Here is a 16,562-nt window from a genome sequence, read left to right as displayed (position 1 = left end):
CTCTCTCTCTCTCTCTCTATATTTTCTTTGTTTTCTCATTTTATAAATTTTTTTATGTGGTTTTTGTCTGTAGACATAGTTATCTCTCCTGGTTGGGTCTCTGTCACTCACACTTTAAGCCCACCCTCATTTATAACGCGTAAAAATAACTTTCGCCATGACCTATAAGAGCATTCTTAGAGCACTTGCAGCAGTGGAGCTAAATAGCTATATAGCTATTTTAGCTCTACCAAAACACCAAAAAGAAGCATGCAGCAGTGGAGCTAAATCTATATTTTTTTAGCTCATTGCTACAGTGCACATCCAGGGACGGAGCCAGAACTTAGAGTTAGGGGGGGCGGCTTTGCTGTTGGTTGTGTACAATAACTTTGGCCTTCGACTTTGTTGCTACTTAGTCGCTTAGTTACTAGTTGTTTAAAATTTTTTAAAGGGTTAGATTTTTTGTTTTAAGTAAAATTGGCTGATCAGGCTTAATTTTTTATTTTTTTAAGTTTTACTATTGATAATTTTTGTTGTTGTACTAATTTTTTTGGACTTGTATATTTCTTTTTTAGATTTTTGACATATAAATATTTTTTAATGGTCTTTAAAATGTGGAAAATGTTTGAACTGCAAACCTTTTTACAAATTGCTAATAATGTAAATGGTAAGCCCAAATGCGAATCAATAAGAATTTGTTACCTTAACCGTCTGTAAAAATGTTATAGAAAAATTTGTGACTATAACAATACTCTTAAAAGAATCAATGATATTTTTAAGGGAGCAAAAGTGTAATTTTCTAAAACAAAATTGCTAAAATTAGTACTTAATATATATAATAATAATTTTTTTTTTTTTTAAAAAGGGAGGGGGGCCATTGCCCCCCCAAGTCCAAACATGGCTCCGTCCATGTGCACATCTATAGATAGATGTACACTGTTCATGAGAGCCAAAAAAAAATTAATTTTTTATTTTGTGTTCACATTACCTTTTTATTGTGGTGTGTTTTATTGTAGTGAGATGTATTATTTTATTGTAGTAGATATATTATTTTATTGTGATATTTATATTATTTTATTGTGTTGAAAGCTAAAATAGATTCACTACTGCAGCATGTGTGTAGGTAAAATAGATAAAGTAACTTTTAGTGGAGCTAAATTGCTAAATTTTTAGCTCCACTGCTGTGGATGCTCTTATATCCCATGTTCAAAACACTACTTTATTAATTTTAACATTTTATTTTATAATATACTTAACATCAAAAATTTTATTTTTTTTACCGCTTTATTAAAATATTATTCATTTATAATTTATTTTTATTCTCCATGAGACATATTGTCTCTCAACACTCAGTAATCTACAACCACACAGCACAACCCACAACAAGCCACTGAATCAATCAACCCACACATAACCCAAAGCCACCCCAATCAACTCACACCTAGGCCCAACAAAACCACCCAAGGCTGGCGAAACCCACTCACATCCCAGACTCAATTCTACGACCCAAACTTGATCAACCCACACTCACAACCACAAAATAAGCCACAACCTCCACCTCCACCACAACCCAAAACATTCACAGTCCACAACCTCCACCACAACACACAAAACCCACAACCTCATAACTCACCACAACCCACAACCTTCACAATCCACAACCTCCACCACAACCCATAATCCAACCCACAAATCACAAACCCACCTCACAAATCACATACCTACGGTGGTAGATCAAGAGAGAAGAAAGATTTGGCGGAGAGAGACAAAACGAGACGAGATCCATCTTAGAACCAAAATGATGAGACAATGCCCATCTCCATGTAGGCTCTAGTTCGACAGTGCTTTGACATTGCCCTTATTCTCCTCCGCTAGCACCATCGCTCCACTTGGTCCAAGTGGAGTCGGAGGTTGCCACGTGTCATTGTCGTGCTCTGCCGTATGCGCAATTTCTACATGGAGATCTCTTTCCACTTTAAGAGCTCTATCATTTCCTTCGTCAGAAAAATCGCTCCCTTCGATACGTGCAAGATCTGGAAACATGACGGTAATCTCCGAACCAAAACATGATGGAGAGAGAGTCTGGTGAACCAAAGAAGAAAAGAGAGAACTCAGGCTCCAGAAGAAAAGAGAGAGAAAATAGTGTGAGAGAGAGAAATGATATTTGTATTGAAAGGTTAATAAAATATTATTATTTTTTATAAGATTTGAGTTACAGTAGGCTGTCATCTTTGACAGTGTACTATAACTAAGTTGCTAAAATTTTTACATATACCACTCTTGATGTAGTTTGTTTTTTTGTGGCTTCAGGTGCTAAAAATAACATTTAGCATTTATACCACCTTTGATGAGAATGCTCGAAGACTATAACACGCAAATTTCGATGTCTTTGTCATGGATCATTTATGAAAATTTTGAACCTTAAACAGTTTCTACAAATATATCAACAAAAATGGTGTTACAATATGAAAGTACAAGTAAAAAAAGAAAAAGTAAAGAGATTAAAAATTCAACCTCTAATATATTCATCGAAAATAAACTATTTTTGTGGTAGTCACTGTCATAGTCTTTTTTTTTTATATAATGGAAAAAAATTATATTTTTAAATCATTTTGCAATATGCTAAAATAAATTTATTTTCAAAATTAACCTGTAGTGCATTTGAATACGTTTAGCTTATTGTTTATTTGCTAATAGTATAATAGAAAAAGAGGAAATTTTTTGAATACTTTTAGTGTGAGACATGCCAAAAATTTCCTTTTGCCTTTTAATGTTAAATTAATGTATGAAAATAAGTTATATTAAATTCTTCCAATTTATTAGGTGCTTATTTATGAATTTACTTACTGTTTATTAAAGTAGACAACTCATCAAATTGTATGATTATTATATTGATCGATGATTGAAAGTACACGTGAATACTCGGTTCAGACTTTCAATTATCACTGATAACGTTTACTTTAAAATCATTAGTTGATGGTTCATAAAACCATTTGTATTTAAAGTAGACAACTCATTGGTTTGAGGTGTGACGTAAGCGCGGAGATCCTAAGTTCAATTTACTACACTATCATAGTGCAGTGTTTAAGGTGTCTTATGAATAAAAAGTGAAATAGTATTCTTAAAGATTGATAAACTACTTCATTATATATATATAAAATAAAATAATTATATGATTAAAATTACACATAAATACTTGTTTGAGTTGTAGTTAGCATGTTCTAAACTAACACTTAAAGCATTCGCATTAGCTCGTACACAAATTAATGTCTATTTTAACATAATAACCATATTTTTCTATTTTACACAATTATTTTAAAAAATTATTCACAGCATATTATATATTCTATTGTCTATTTTATTAAAATATCAAAATTTTTAATGTTTTTAATTATTTCTCTCCCTTCACACATCACAAAATAACATCCATTCTCATATTTTATTCTCGAGAAACACAAAGAATTAATAAAAAATGCATATACACACCTTTTATTCTTGGGAAACACAAATAATAAAAAATTGAATATATATAGTCACAGTAGCTATATAAATTTACACAATTACAAAAGCTAAAATTGAAAAATGCATAACTTTACACAAATTGATATATGGGGTGAGTCTTAAGGTAAATTAGCCAAAATTTTACATTTTAGCAACATTATATGCAACTCAACATCCATAACGGTGGTGCTAAAAAGCTATTTTTAGCACCACCATATACAAAAAGGATGCTACATTGGTGGTGGTATAGGTAAAATTTTTACCTACACAGCCCATCGCCAATTTGTTGTGGCTAATTTGGGGTTGCTAAATTTGTGTTTGTGTTATGGTCTGTAGGGAGGTTGGTATTGGCGGTGTGGCCTGTTGGTTGTTGTTGTTGTTTTTTTTATTTTTATTATTTTATGGTTTTTTGGTTGAGCTTGAGGCTACCGTGATAGTGATTGTGGGTGTGGGTTGGTGGGTCGGTGGGTTGTGTGGGTTCTGATTAGGTTGTGGTGGGCTATTTTCTGTTGATCGGCTTGTTCTTTGGTGGTTTTTTTTACTATTTTTTGTTGTTGTTGGATGCTGGTCTTTTTTTCCTGGTTTTTTTGGTTGTGAGTTGGTGGTTGTATTAGGTTTGACATAGCTGTGAGTGGTGGTGATAGTAGTGGTGCATTGATGGGTTGTGGGTTGAAGAGAGGGAAGAGAGGGAGGAGATAGAGAGATAGAGACAAAGAGTAAGAAAAAAATAATAAATAGGTGCTTTTATTGTTGTTTAATTGTAGAATATATATTATTTTATTTTGTTATTTATATTATTTTATTATATTGTTTATATTATTTTATTGTATTGAAAGTTAAAATAAAACTACTGATATTTGGTGTTTTGTAAAATAAAAAAATAAAATAAATAAAGTATTTTTTTATAGTGCAACATAGTTAAAATTATAGCTCCATCTTGCATGCTTCAAATGCAAGTGCTCTTACCGAAGAGGAGTGAAAAAAAATTATGATTTTTACCAACAAAAAAAAAGAAAAGAAAAAGAAAAAGAGATGCACGCGTTCTCATAAGCGCGTGGCACAGTGCTTATAAGTGTTAGTATTTCTTTTTCTTATTTTCTTTCACAGGGACCAACGAGACAGAGAAAAGGTAAAATGGGTCTGTGGGTTTTTCATAATTTACTCATATTCCAATAATACCCTTGATATTTTCCCATCTTTCCAAAATTTAACTCAGGGGCAAGACAGTAATTTAACGAGAACAACCTCTTCTGGCCTGGTTTTCAAAACTGAATCTGACGACACGAAATAATGAAAGGCTTTTTGGGGTTTTGAAAACATCGAGACAGATTTTGACGGATGAGATATTTTGTTTCGGATAAAATCGTGTGGCTGTGATTCGTAGTTTTTAATGTTTTATGCAAAATTTAAAAATTACTTTAAAAAAAAATGTTCACTCAATTTTTATTTTTATTTTTTTACAAGATAAAATTCTACCATAACTAATCTAAATGTATATAGGTGTGAAATTCCATCTTGAAAACTTGAACTCGACCTTTACCTCCCACATCCCACATCTCACATCCTACAAGCATTTATACTTGTGAAGTGACTATTGCACTGAAGATGTATAGTAATACTCTCTCATTTTTATAACATCAATGTTTTAATAATAAAAAGAATATACAAAATTCACCGAGTGTAAAAATATATTATTACTATTGTGTATGTATTATAAATTTGTGTAAAAATATATAATTGATATGGCAATTATGTAAATGTAGATTAGATACTATTTATTTTTTATTTAGCTTTTTTTAGTATCTTAAATTTTAAAAAAATGATGTAATATATTGTGTATAATGAAACAAAATTAAGAAAATTTAATATTTTAATAAAATATTACGTAAAATAAATAATTTAAGTATTTCAAAAAGTGAATACATAAAAAAAAATTATGTTAAAATAAATAAAAAAATTTATATATGAAAATGCTACAATTTGTCACTAATTACTAGTGGGTAAAAAAAAAGTAGTTTTGATGATAAGATTATATTAAAAGCAATATTAACCTACTATTTTTAATTCTACACTAGTTTAGGGTTTTTTTTTTTTAAATTTTTTTAATTTTAGTTTCAACTTATAATCGTCTGCTCTTAACGATAATTCTTTATTATCTGATCAAAACACCAATTGATTTTTAGTATAGGCTTAAGTTAAACCCTAAATTTCATATTCAATCATTAACAATTTTATGAATTAAGGTAATTGAAACCCACTTTCATCTAGTTTAAGAGTTTGTTTGAAATCTGCTTATTTTGTTAAAATTGAAATTTTTTTGCTGAAAGTATTGTAGATATAGGTAAATGTTAATTGAAATAGTACATTGAGACCTACGAATAGTATCAAAAAGTGTAATAGAAGCCATAAATAGTTCTAAAAATAAGTCAATAGTAAATAAGTTGACAAAATATAAGCTAACCAAACAGATTTTAGAGTCCGTTTAGAATCTGCTTATTTTGCTAAAACTAAAAAAATTTTGTTTAAAATATTGTAGATAAAAATAAATAGTAAAACTCATATCTAATATAAAAAAATATAACAAGAGCTATAAATACTAGTAAAAAAAACTAAAAAAAGAACTGAATACTAAAAATCGTGCATATGTGTGATACTCCTCCGAGCTTAAATCCCGGCATGGACCATCATGTAAGCAGTAGTATATATGATTTGTCTTGAATGCTGGAAAAGTGCGGTGAAAATGTACTGTGCCAACAGTTCTCCCTATTTTTTTGAAGTCATTTTCGTAGGTCGCTACAGCCGCTTTTTACCGTTCCGACAATTGCATACCGGATAACCGAAGACCGAATTTCGGCCGGAAAATGCACACCGGACCGAAGAAAAAAAAAACATTGTTCTCGCTCTCTGGTTCTCTCCACTCACTGGCGTCACTCTCAGTTTCTGGGTCTCATACTCGCTCCTCCCTTAAAAATGGCCATCTTCTTCTATTTTTAAGTTGCAGAAGCCACAATGTGCAGAGCAGAAGCAGCGTGTCTCTCTCTAGCTCATTTCAGCTTCTTTTAAACGCCCAATAAAATTTAGACAGCCCACGAAATTTTACTGCTTGCAAAGCCATGTTTAAAGCAAAAACAAAAGCTTTCGTGTGTCAGCTTTTTTACACATATATTTTTTTATAATATTTTTCTAGCCCTTCCCTACAAACTTTGTCAAAAGTCCTCTCAAATGTCAGTACGTTGATTAGTTCACGTGAAAGGTAATCTTGTATTTTAAATTTAACTTGTTTTTTAATTTTTTTTATCTTAGATACAGATGCATGGGCTTAGGGTATGCCTTGGTTTAGAATATCAGACCTGATACATGCTTTTAACTAATATATTTCTAATTTTTAAATAATATTATATGTGTCTTTATATCTTTTTTACTTATATATATTTTTAAAAAATACAAATAATATTACTTGAATATCGTTATCAAATCGCCTCTAAGTTTAAGATTACAAATTAGTCAAGTTATATATGGATTTGTATCTCTGGACTTTAATCACTATTTGTATATACTAGCCTCTAAGTGGGAGATTCTTCTATTTTTTTAAGTAAAGATTAATAATTTACATATATCATAATCTATATATATATTTTCAAACAGATAAAAATGATAAACTTTAAAGATAGTTTTTTTTTTTTTTTTTAAAACTTAAAGGGATAAAAAAATCTTAAATTATAAAAAATCTCTTTTTAAATTTAAAATGAAATTTGTTATTTGACATTTATGATTATATTTTTAAATGAAGTTATCATTTATTAATGAGGGTATTTTTTAACCGCATATAAGTCCAGTTGAAAAAAAAAATCCTCTTATATATATAATTTCGAAACGATACACCAATATTAAACAGTACTTAAATTTATCGTTCTCTTAACAAATTCAAAATGACTTTCAGTATAAAATTGACTCTTATAATTAAGTCTACCACTCTAGTAGTCAAGAGCGTTTGCATTTGTGGACCAATAGATTTTTAGTCATTTTAAAAGAACGGTGGGTATTTTTGGCTTTTTTATTCCTAATTAATGGGAGTATTAATCTTGAGTTTCATTTTGTTTAGTTTAACTCATAAAAGAATAGTAGGTTTTAGTTAACTTAATTAGTTAAATTTCACTGCTGCGCACTCTTGGTGCGGTGGTCATTTCACAAGTATAAATACTTGTAGAGTGTGGGGGGCAAGGGTTAGGGTTCAAGTCTCTAGGAGGGAGTTTTACACATATATACACTTAGATTAAGATAGAGTAGAAATTCTATCTTGTATATATAAAAAAAAAAAAAAAAAACTAGTTAAATTTCTTATAATATAAAATAAGAAATTTGGGAAGATAATCCCGAATACACCAAAAATTAATTGGTGTTTTGCATGATGGTAACGAATAAATTTTTTTTTATTTTTTATACAAGATAGAATTTCTACTCTAACTTAATCTAAGTATATATGTATGTGAAACTCCCTCCTAGAGACTTGAACCTTGGTCCTTACCCCTCACAAGCATTTATACTTGTGGTGTGACCACCACACCAAGGGCATGTGGTGGTGTAATGAATAATTATTATGAAGCGAATATTATAATTTTAAGTTCTCACATCACTATAGTAGTAGCATAAAGGCTGTAAGTTGGGGGTGCTGCCATAACATAAGGCTATTACTTTCACATCTTTCTCTCTCTATAATATTTACACAAAAAAACAAAATTGATAAAAAATTAAGAGATTATTTTAAAAATTAATTGATATCTTGACTTGATAATAAATGATAATAATCATTGAGTGAAACATTATTAGTTGAAATTTTACTATATTTATCAAATAAAATAAAAGGGTGTATTCGGTAAATAGATGACATCTTATGTCCGAGGGTTATAATCAAAGTGTTAGAGCTATCACAGCAGTGGAGCTAAATAGCTATATTGCTATTTTAGCTCCACTCAAACCACAAAATGCCATACACAGCAGTGGAGGCAAAGCTAAATTTTTTTAGCTTTGCGCTACAGTGCTCATGTATCACTACATGAGCACTGTAGCTGAAAGTTATAAAAAAAAAACTATTTTATTCAGGTTTGATTAAAAAACACATATCACAGACTCCCTCTTTCATTTCACGCTCTCTCTCCTCGCTTCAGTCACTCCGAAAATTCCATTTCAGTCTCTCCTTCTCTGAAGCTCACCGCCCTCTCTGAAGCTCACCGCCGACGCCGTCTTTCTCTTCACAGCCCTCTCTGAAGCTCACCGCCCTCTCTGAAGCTCACCGCCATTGCCGCCGACGCCGTCTTCTCTCTTCAGTCACTCCGGAAGTCTCTCCATTTCACTCTCTCCTTCACTTTCTCTTCACAGTCGCTCTCTGAAGCTCGCTGCCGACCCACGCCGACGCCGTCTCAACTCTCTCAAGCTCGCCGCCGCCGGCCCTTACCGTCTTCAACGTCACCGTTCCACCGCCGATCAACTGAGACCCACGCCGATCAGCCCTCTCAGCTCACCGCCGATCAGCCCTCTCAGCTCACCGCCGATCAGCCCTCTGTTTCACTTCAGGTCAGTTGAACATTTGTGAATTGGCAAAACGAATTTGTATGGGACAGAATGTATTTGGGAATTTTCTGTGTGTAGGGTAATTTTCTGTGTGTATGGAATTTTCTGTGTGTACATATTCAAGTCAGTTGAACATTTGTGAATTGGCAGAACGTATTTGTATTGGACAGACTGTATTGGGAATTTTCTGTGTGCAGGATAATTTTATGTGTGTATGGAATTTTCTGTGTGTACAGAATGTATTGGACTGAATTTTCTGTGTGTACTGAATGGATTGAAATTTTTCTGTTTGTAGGAATTTATGGATTTCATATGGATTTCATAACCATGATATTACTAAAAAAAGAACCAAAATGAAGTTTGTAAAAAGAACCACATGGAATTTTGTGTGTATGGAATTTTCTGTGTGTACAATGTTGGTTGACTGATTTCATCTCTGTCCATCAACTAGTACTAAATGTTGTTCACAATTCTGGATTTTTTTCTTTTCTATTTGCAAGTAATAATGGTCTCTCAATATGGTACAATGGATTTTTCCCTCTTTTCGTTTTGCATTTATGTTGAAATTGCTATATGTATGTGTGTGTGTGTGTACAGTTAAATGGGGAGGCAGTATAATTTGGATATCATATCTCCATGGATGGAAGTTATGATGGTGGTGTTTATAAGCAATGTTAAAGGTGGGATTTTGTTGGTTGAGACCAGATTGCAATACCCTTTTGCTGGTCAGAGAAAATCATCAAGTGGATTTAACTAATATATGCAATTGATTTCTTAATCTAAATAATGAAATATGATAGATATCATTGATTGCATGTATTTGATGTGAGAGGCATGTGTCATGCAATTGACTAATTAATTGCATGTTTCATTTATCAATCTATTTTTTTCCCTGTTGATGGAAATAACGGGTATTTGATCAAAATTCAGGTATCAATAATTGACTAATTGCATGTTTTTGATATGGACAACTAAGTCTTGATCTTTGGTCTGAGAATCATATGTCAATCTATATTTTTACTATGGATAACAATGACGTGCTATTTTATCCTATCCTCTGTTTCTTTATTTTTATTTTTTTTCATAACCATGATTTCATTTCTGTGTGTACAATGTTTATTTTTATAGACAAAATATATTTGTATTGGAATGTTGTGGGATTTTTCTATTTGCAGGAATTTGTGGTGTGGTTTTCTTTATTAGTGGGATTAAGCTACTGTCAAATTAAGTATTTATGCATAATCATATTCTATTGTTATGATTCTAAGTATTTTAAGTTTTGATATAATTATTCGATTGGAAAATTTTTGTGTGAAAGGAACTTTACATTTTTTTTTTGTCTAATTTTATGTAGTCACGTAGAGACATGGAGTCATGTAGGGACCTACCATATTACACGAGTATCATGAATGGGGATATAGAAATTGACTCACAAATTTTAGGAACATCTCAAAATACTCCTGTTCAGTTCTCGATTCTCCACCTGAAATTGAGAATGCCTCTTCTACAAAAGGAAAACGAGGCACTAACTTTAGTGTAGAGGAAGATCAACTCTTAGTGTCAGCATGGCTTAATACTAGTGTTGATCCCGTAAGCAGTAATGAACAAACACAAGCTACATTTCGTCAAAAAGTTTGGGAATACTTCACGCAGTACAATAAATCCGGTAACACATGTACTATTACCTCCTTGTTAAGTCGTTGGGGATTAATCAGTGAAAGGACAAATAAGTTTGCAGGGTGCATGGCTAAAGTTAACGCACTTCATAAAAGTGGTATAACCGAACAAGATCAGGTATAAATTATATTGCATCAGTGTTAATATACACATTTATCAATAGTTTGAAGATTCTAATCATGTTATATATATATATATATATATATATATATATATATATATATATATATTTTTAGATTATCAATGCGAAGGCTTTGTTTTTGGAGATACACCAAAAACCCTTTCTTCTTGAGCATTGTTGGCTCATGTTAAAGGACCAACCAAAGTTTGCCAATCTTAATGGAAGATCAAGAGCATCCGTGCCTCCAACTCCAGAGTCAACATCTATTGGCGAAGGGGGCGAAGGGGATTGTGGGTCCGGACTTGGTGACGGTTGCAATCTTGAGAGGCCAATTGGTAAGAAGGCCGAAAAAGCCAACCGAAGGAACAAAGCCACCGGAAAAGATGTAGGGGAATATTTGATTAAGAAAATGAAATTTATTGAGGATGCAACTCGATTGGAAGAGGAAAAAATGGTTATTGAGAGGGAAAAACTTACAATTGAGAAGGAAAGAAGTGAAGAAAAACTTAAGATTGAGAAGGAAAAAGTCATGATTGAGAAGAAAAAAATTTGAGATGCAATATATGTTAGAGGATGAGAGAATTATGATGAAAGATACAAGTGGCTTGACCGGAGCACAAAAAGCTTTTTATGAACAACTCCAAGAGGAAATCATGGCAAAACGAAGTTCACGTAATTAATGGGTTTGATTGTATTTTGGATGTAGCTTAGGCCTTTATGTATTTTGTAGTGGCTTATGTAAGCCTTTAAGTATTTTGGTTGTAGGCCTTTAAGTATTTTGGTAGTAAACTTTTAAATTTATGGTATTTTGGTAGTATTTTGTAGTGCCTTAAAATTTATAGTATTTTGGTAGTAAACTTTTAAATTTATTGTTTATCTTGTTTTGCTTTGATAGAAATGAGAGCAAGTTGTTGTTGTTTTGCTGAGTTGTTGTTGCTGCTGCTGATGCTTTGATAGAAATTAGAGCAAGTAAAATTTAAAGTATTTTATAATATTTTGGTTATATTCAATTTGTTGTGGCTTATGAGTAAATTTGTTATATTCAATATGTCACTTGACTTTTTAATCTTGGATCTATAGTAATAATTATTTTTCAATTGTCTTGAAGGTTGCATCCATGAATCGCTCTTTGTTGTACAAGTTGTTTCTTGATGACTCAGATGAGGATGAGATAATTGAAGAACATGTTATGGAAACATCACAACCTAAACGTCGTCGCTCTATTTGACGTAATCATTTGGCAGGCCATGAGAGGCTTTTTCTTGATTACTTTGCTCTCACGCTAGTATATCCACCCGCTTTATTTCGTAGGAGATTTCGGATGAAGCGTTCTCTTTTTCTCTGTATTCAATCTAAGGTAGAAGTTCATGACTCTTACTTTGTCCAAAAAAGAAATAGTGCCAACAAACTTGGTTTATCTTCATTACAAAAGATAACTGCTGCACTTAGAATGCTTGCGTATGGAGTATCGGGGGATTTGCTAGATGAATATGTGCGGATTGGAGAAACTACTGCATTAGAAAGTTTGAAAAAATTTGTTACTGCGGTAATTGATGTTTTCTCTGAGGAATACTTAAGAAAGCCAAACAATGAAGACATTGCTAGACTGTTAGCTCATGGCGAACGCCGAGGTTTTCCAGGTATGTTAGGTTCAATTGATTGCATGCATTGGAAGTGGAAAAATTGTGGTCATATTCGTGAGCCTACTATTGTTTTGGAGGCAGTAGCATCATATGATCTTTGGATATGACATGCATTTTTTGGGTTACCTGGGTCAAACAATGATATTAATGTGTTAGAGCGGTCTCATGTATTTAATGAACTTGCGGAAGGACGTGGTCCTGCAGTACATTACTCAATCAATGGTCATGACTACACAATGGGATATTACCTTGCTGATGGCATATATCCAAAGTGGGCAACATTTGTGAAAACAATCCCATCTCCACAAGGACCTAAGCGAAAATTATTTGCAGCAACCCAAGAGGCGCATAGGAAGGATGTTGAGCGTGCATTTGGAGTGCTTCAAGCACGTTTCGCAATTGTCCGTGGACCTGCACGCTTTTTCCATCTTGAAACACTCCAAAAGATCATGAAAGCGTGTATAATTCTCCATAACATGATTGTTGAAGATGAACGGGATGATAATGAAGTGGTAAATTTGGATTATGAACAAATTGATGGAGTGGATAATCCTCCTATGCAAGTGTTACATGAACAAAATGATGAATTTTTGTCATGCATTGAGAGGTATGGACGCATTAGAGACCGAGACATTCATTTTCAACTCCAGAAGGACCTTGTTGAACATTTATGGCAATTGCATGGTGAGTCGTAGGAACTTGTGCGAGTTTGTGAGTTTTATTGTAATTTAGTTTGAGTTATGTATGTGAGTAATCTATGGACTACATTGTTCCAGCTATAATATGTGTTTTATTTTATATGTTTTATTATAAAGTTCCTTTATTTCATAATTTAGTTTGAGTTTTGTATATATATAATTTGGAGTTAAAATAAAATATTATTGTTACGTTATCATGATGATTGAGAAATTGTTTTAGTAAAAAAAAAATGTATAAGTATAATTTGGGCGGTGGTGGAAGGGTCGGTGGCGGCGGCAGCCGCGGTGGTGGAAGAATCGGTGTTGGTGGTAGTGGTGGCGGTGGCTGTGGCGGTAGCGACTGCGGTGGCGGTGGCAGCCGCGGTGGTGGAAGAATCGGTGTTGGTGGTAGTGGTGGCGGTGGCTGCGGCGGTAGCGACTGCGGTGGCGGTGGTAGTTGCGGTGGTGGAAGAATCGGTGGCGGTGGTGGCAGCGGCGGCGGTGGCGGCAGCGGTAGCGGTGGCGGTAGCGATTGCGGTGGCGGTGGAAGAGTCGATGGTAGCGGTTGCGGGTAGTTGTGATGGTTGTTTATTGTAATGAATATATTATTTTATTGTAGTGGATATATTATTTTATTGTGATGTTTATATTATTTTATTGTGTTAAAAGCTAAAATAGATCCACTGCTGCAGCATGTTTTGTAAAGTGAATAGGTAAAATAGATAAAGTAACTTTTGGTGGAGCTAAAAAGCTAAATTTTTAGCTCCACTGCTGTGGATGCTCTTATGTACGGGGTTGGATAGTTATGGAGAACGCCACTATTAAATGGAATGTGGGGCCCACATGTCAAAATGACGTCCAAATGTGTTTAGTTCATAAAAAAAAAAAAAGAAGAAGAAGTTTTTAAAGATATACCACTATTATTATTAATTTTTGGTTAACCCTATTAATTTTTTCAATAGAATTCTGTTACTCCTCTCATTTTTTTTTTATAAATTTTTTAATAGGATTTTTTTTGGAGAGAGAGAGAGAGAGAGAGAGAGTCCACAAACTTCTTTTAAAAGCCATTTTTAATATTAAGGATGCTAAGGACAATCATATCCTAAATACTTTTTCTATTTACACTATTCAATGAGGTAACTTTGTGAAAAGAAGTCCTTGTATCTAATCATCTTTGTGTTTGAGATTATGAGTTAGAGATTTCAGTATTAACAAGCCTACTATTACTCTGATAATCTCACATAATGGTAAATTCGAGATTAAAGGTATGTTTAGATACCACTTATTTTATTGAAAACTTATTGTTAAAAACACTGTAACAAAATAATTTTTAAACTATAAATAGTATCATGGGAGCCACGGCTGACCTGTTTATACACGTTTTTTGAAGTTTGATTGGGTCGTGAATAGTGCCGTGAGACCCAGCTAAAAAATGCAAAACGCGTAATAATTTATAGCCACTTTTCCTAACGCGTTTACAGCGTTTTGCATTTTAAAACTGGGAACCACGACACTGTTCATGTTTCAGTTAACAAATAAAGAAAAACGCAGCTACAGTGTTGATGACATTGTTTACGGCACTATTCACATTTTGCTACAGTGTTTTTAGTTTTCAATTTTCAATTTTTAGCAAAATAAGCAGTATCTAAACAGAGTCTAAGTGTGTGTTTGGCAAAAATTATTTTTGTCAACTTATTTTACTATTCAGCTTATTTTTGTAATTATTCTTGACTCCTACTGCACTTTTTAATACTATTTATAGGTCCCACTATACTATTTTAGCTAACTTTTACCTTTATTTACCGCACTTTTAGCAATTTTTTTTGTATTATTCATGGGTTCTACTTCACTTTTTAGTAGTGACCACGCTTATGAACCATTTTTTTATTATAAAAAAAAACTTTTTATTATGAATGCATCTTTTTTGGTTGTTAGAAAAAAAGAGCTTGCCATTTTTTTTTGCTTCAAATATTTTTGTTTTTATTAAACATAAACATCATTTTGATGTTCTTTCGGCTTAGAAAACAAGTAGTGTATCAAGGAAAAATACATTTATTTTATTTAAATAATTCTCTAAAGCCAGTTTTAAAACCACATTTTGTAATGTATATTTAGGGTTTGTTTGGATATAGCTGAAAACTGAAAACTGAAACTGAAAAATACTGTAACAAAATAATTTTTTAATGTGTGAAAATCACTGTTTACTGGCCTAAAATCACTGTTCATGGCCAATGAATAGTGACAGGTGCACGTCCAGCAAAAAAAAAAAAAGCTGAAACGCAGACACACTATATTTGTCTGCGTTTCAGCCCAATCCAAACCCATCCTTAGACTGTGTTTCAACTTTTGTGAACCAAACAGGGGTAGAGGAGCTTTTAGGGATTATCTGTTCAAGCTTTTTCTAAGAACTACATTTTTTTTAATTAAAAATAAAGTACTCAGAAGAACGTGTGAATTTTTTCACGTTTGATTAGTAATATTTCATATGGAGGTTTTTGACATTATACCATGACCCTTTTTTTTTTTGTTGAGAAAACAAAAAAACTATACTATGACGATTGAACAATTGAAAATGCATATTTTCTCATGTTCAATTTAGGAGAATTTTATTTGTTGAGAAAAAAAAAATTATATATGGTAACCATTTGAACTATTGAACATGTGTATTTTGTCATGTTCAATTAGTACTATTTCATATGAGAGAATTTGTCATGTTCGATTAGTACTATTTCATAGGAGATAATTTATCTTATGAGACAATCTTATGAGATATGTCTCTCATGATATGTGAGACCCATGTATTATGACATTATACAATGACCATTTTTCTACGTTAAATGATAGGGATTTTTTTTTTTTTAAAACCGCACAAAATTGTCTTCAAACAATAGGCCAAACAAATTTTTCTATAATAAAAAACAATTGTTATTAGAATATAGAAGTTTTATTAGAATGCATAGTCATTAATTTTAAGTAGATGTTAATTTTTGGGTTTAAGAGGATGATTAAATTTATCTTTTTCTATTACTAATAGACATAATAAAAAAGAATTGGTTTATATAAAACTATATAAAGTTGTAATTATAGATGGAACTATTCTCTAACCAAAAAATTTATATCCCCATCTAAAAAAAAGGAAATTTAATCGAATTTAATTAGTTATTTGAATCTCATTACTAAGTATATATATTTTTTAGTTCCAGTATGTAGAATGATTTCTCAGCGAACTTTTGATAGAATTAACTAAATTCCCAATTCGATTGGTTCTAGTAATGGAGTTGGTTTGTTTGATAGTCATATCCATGCCCATAACGTTTTATAACCATAGAACCCTCCATTATAACTTTATAAGATGTAAGAGAGTTAATAATGTTGCTATTTTGCAACTTAAAAATT

At 32.2% G+C, this 16,562-nt stretch overlaps 1 protein-coding gene across 1 annotated transcript; it reads left to right on the top strand.

The window, feature by feature from the left end:
- The first annotated feature begins 12,167 nt into the window (after window positions 1-12,167).
- LOC142616568 (uncharacterized) lies at window positions 12,168-13,184 on the top strand. Its single transcript, XM_075789393.1, has 2 exons — window positions 12,168-12,486; window positions 12,646-13,184. The coding sequence occupies exons 1-2, from the start codon at window positions 12,168-12,170 to the stop codon at window positions 13,182-13,184; spliced, it is 858 nt and encodes a 285-aa protein (XP_075645508.1).
- Window positions 13,185-16,562: the final 3,378 nt, after the last annotated feature.

Source organism: Castanea sativa, chromosome 11, assembly GCF_040712315.1.
Source record: "Castanea sativa cultivar Marrone di Chiusa Pesio chromosome 11, ASM4071231v1".
Lineage (NCBI taxonomy): Eukaryota > Viridiplantae > Streptophyta > Magnoliopsida > Fagales > Fagaceae > Castanea > Castanea sativa.
The sequence above is the reverse complement of the archived record's forward strand: the minus strand, read 5'-3'. Positions and strand labels throughout refer to the sequence as shown.

Excerpts from the sequence above, each read along its gene's own strand:
- LOC142616568 (XM_075789393.1), top strand. The coding sequence starts at position 12,168 with ATGAAGCGTTCTCTTTTTCTCTGTATTCAATCTAAGGTAGAAGTTCAT. Across the intron at positions 12,487-12,645 it reads CGAACGCCGAGGTTTTCCAG|AGCGGTCTCATGTATTTAAT; the intron begins GTATGTTAGGTT and ends TTAATGTGTTAG.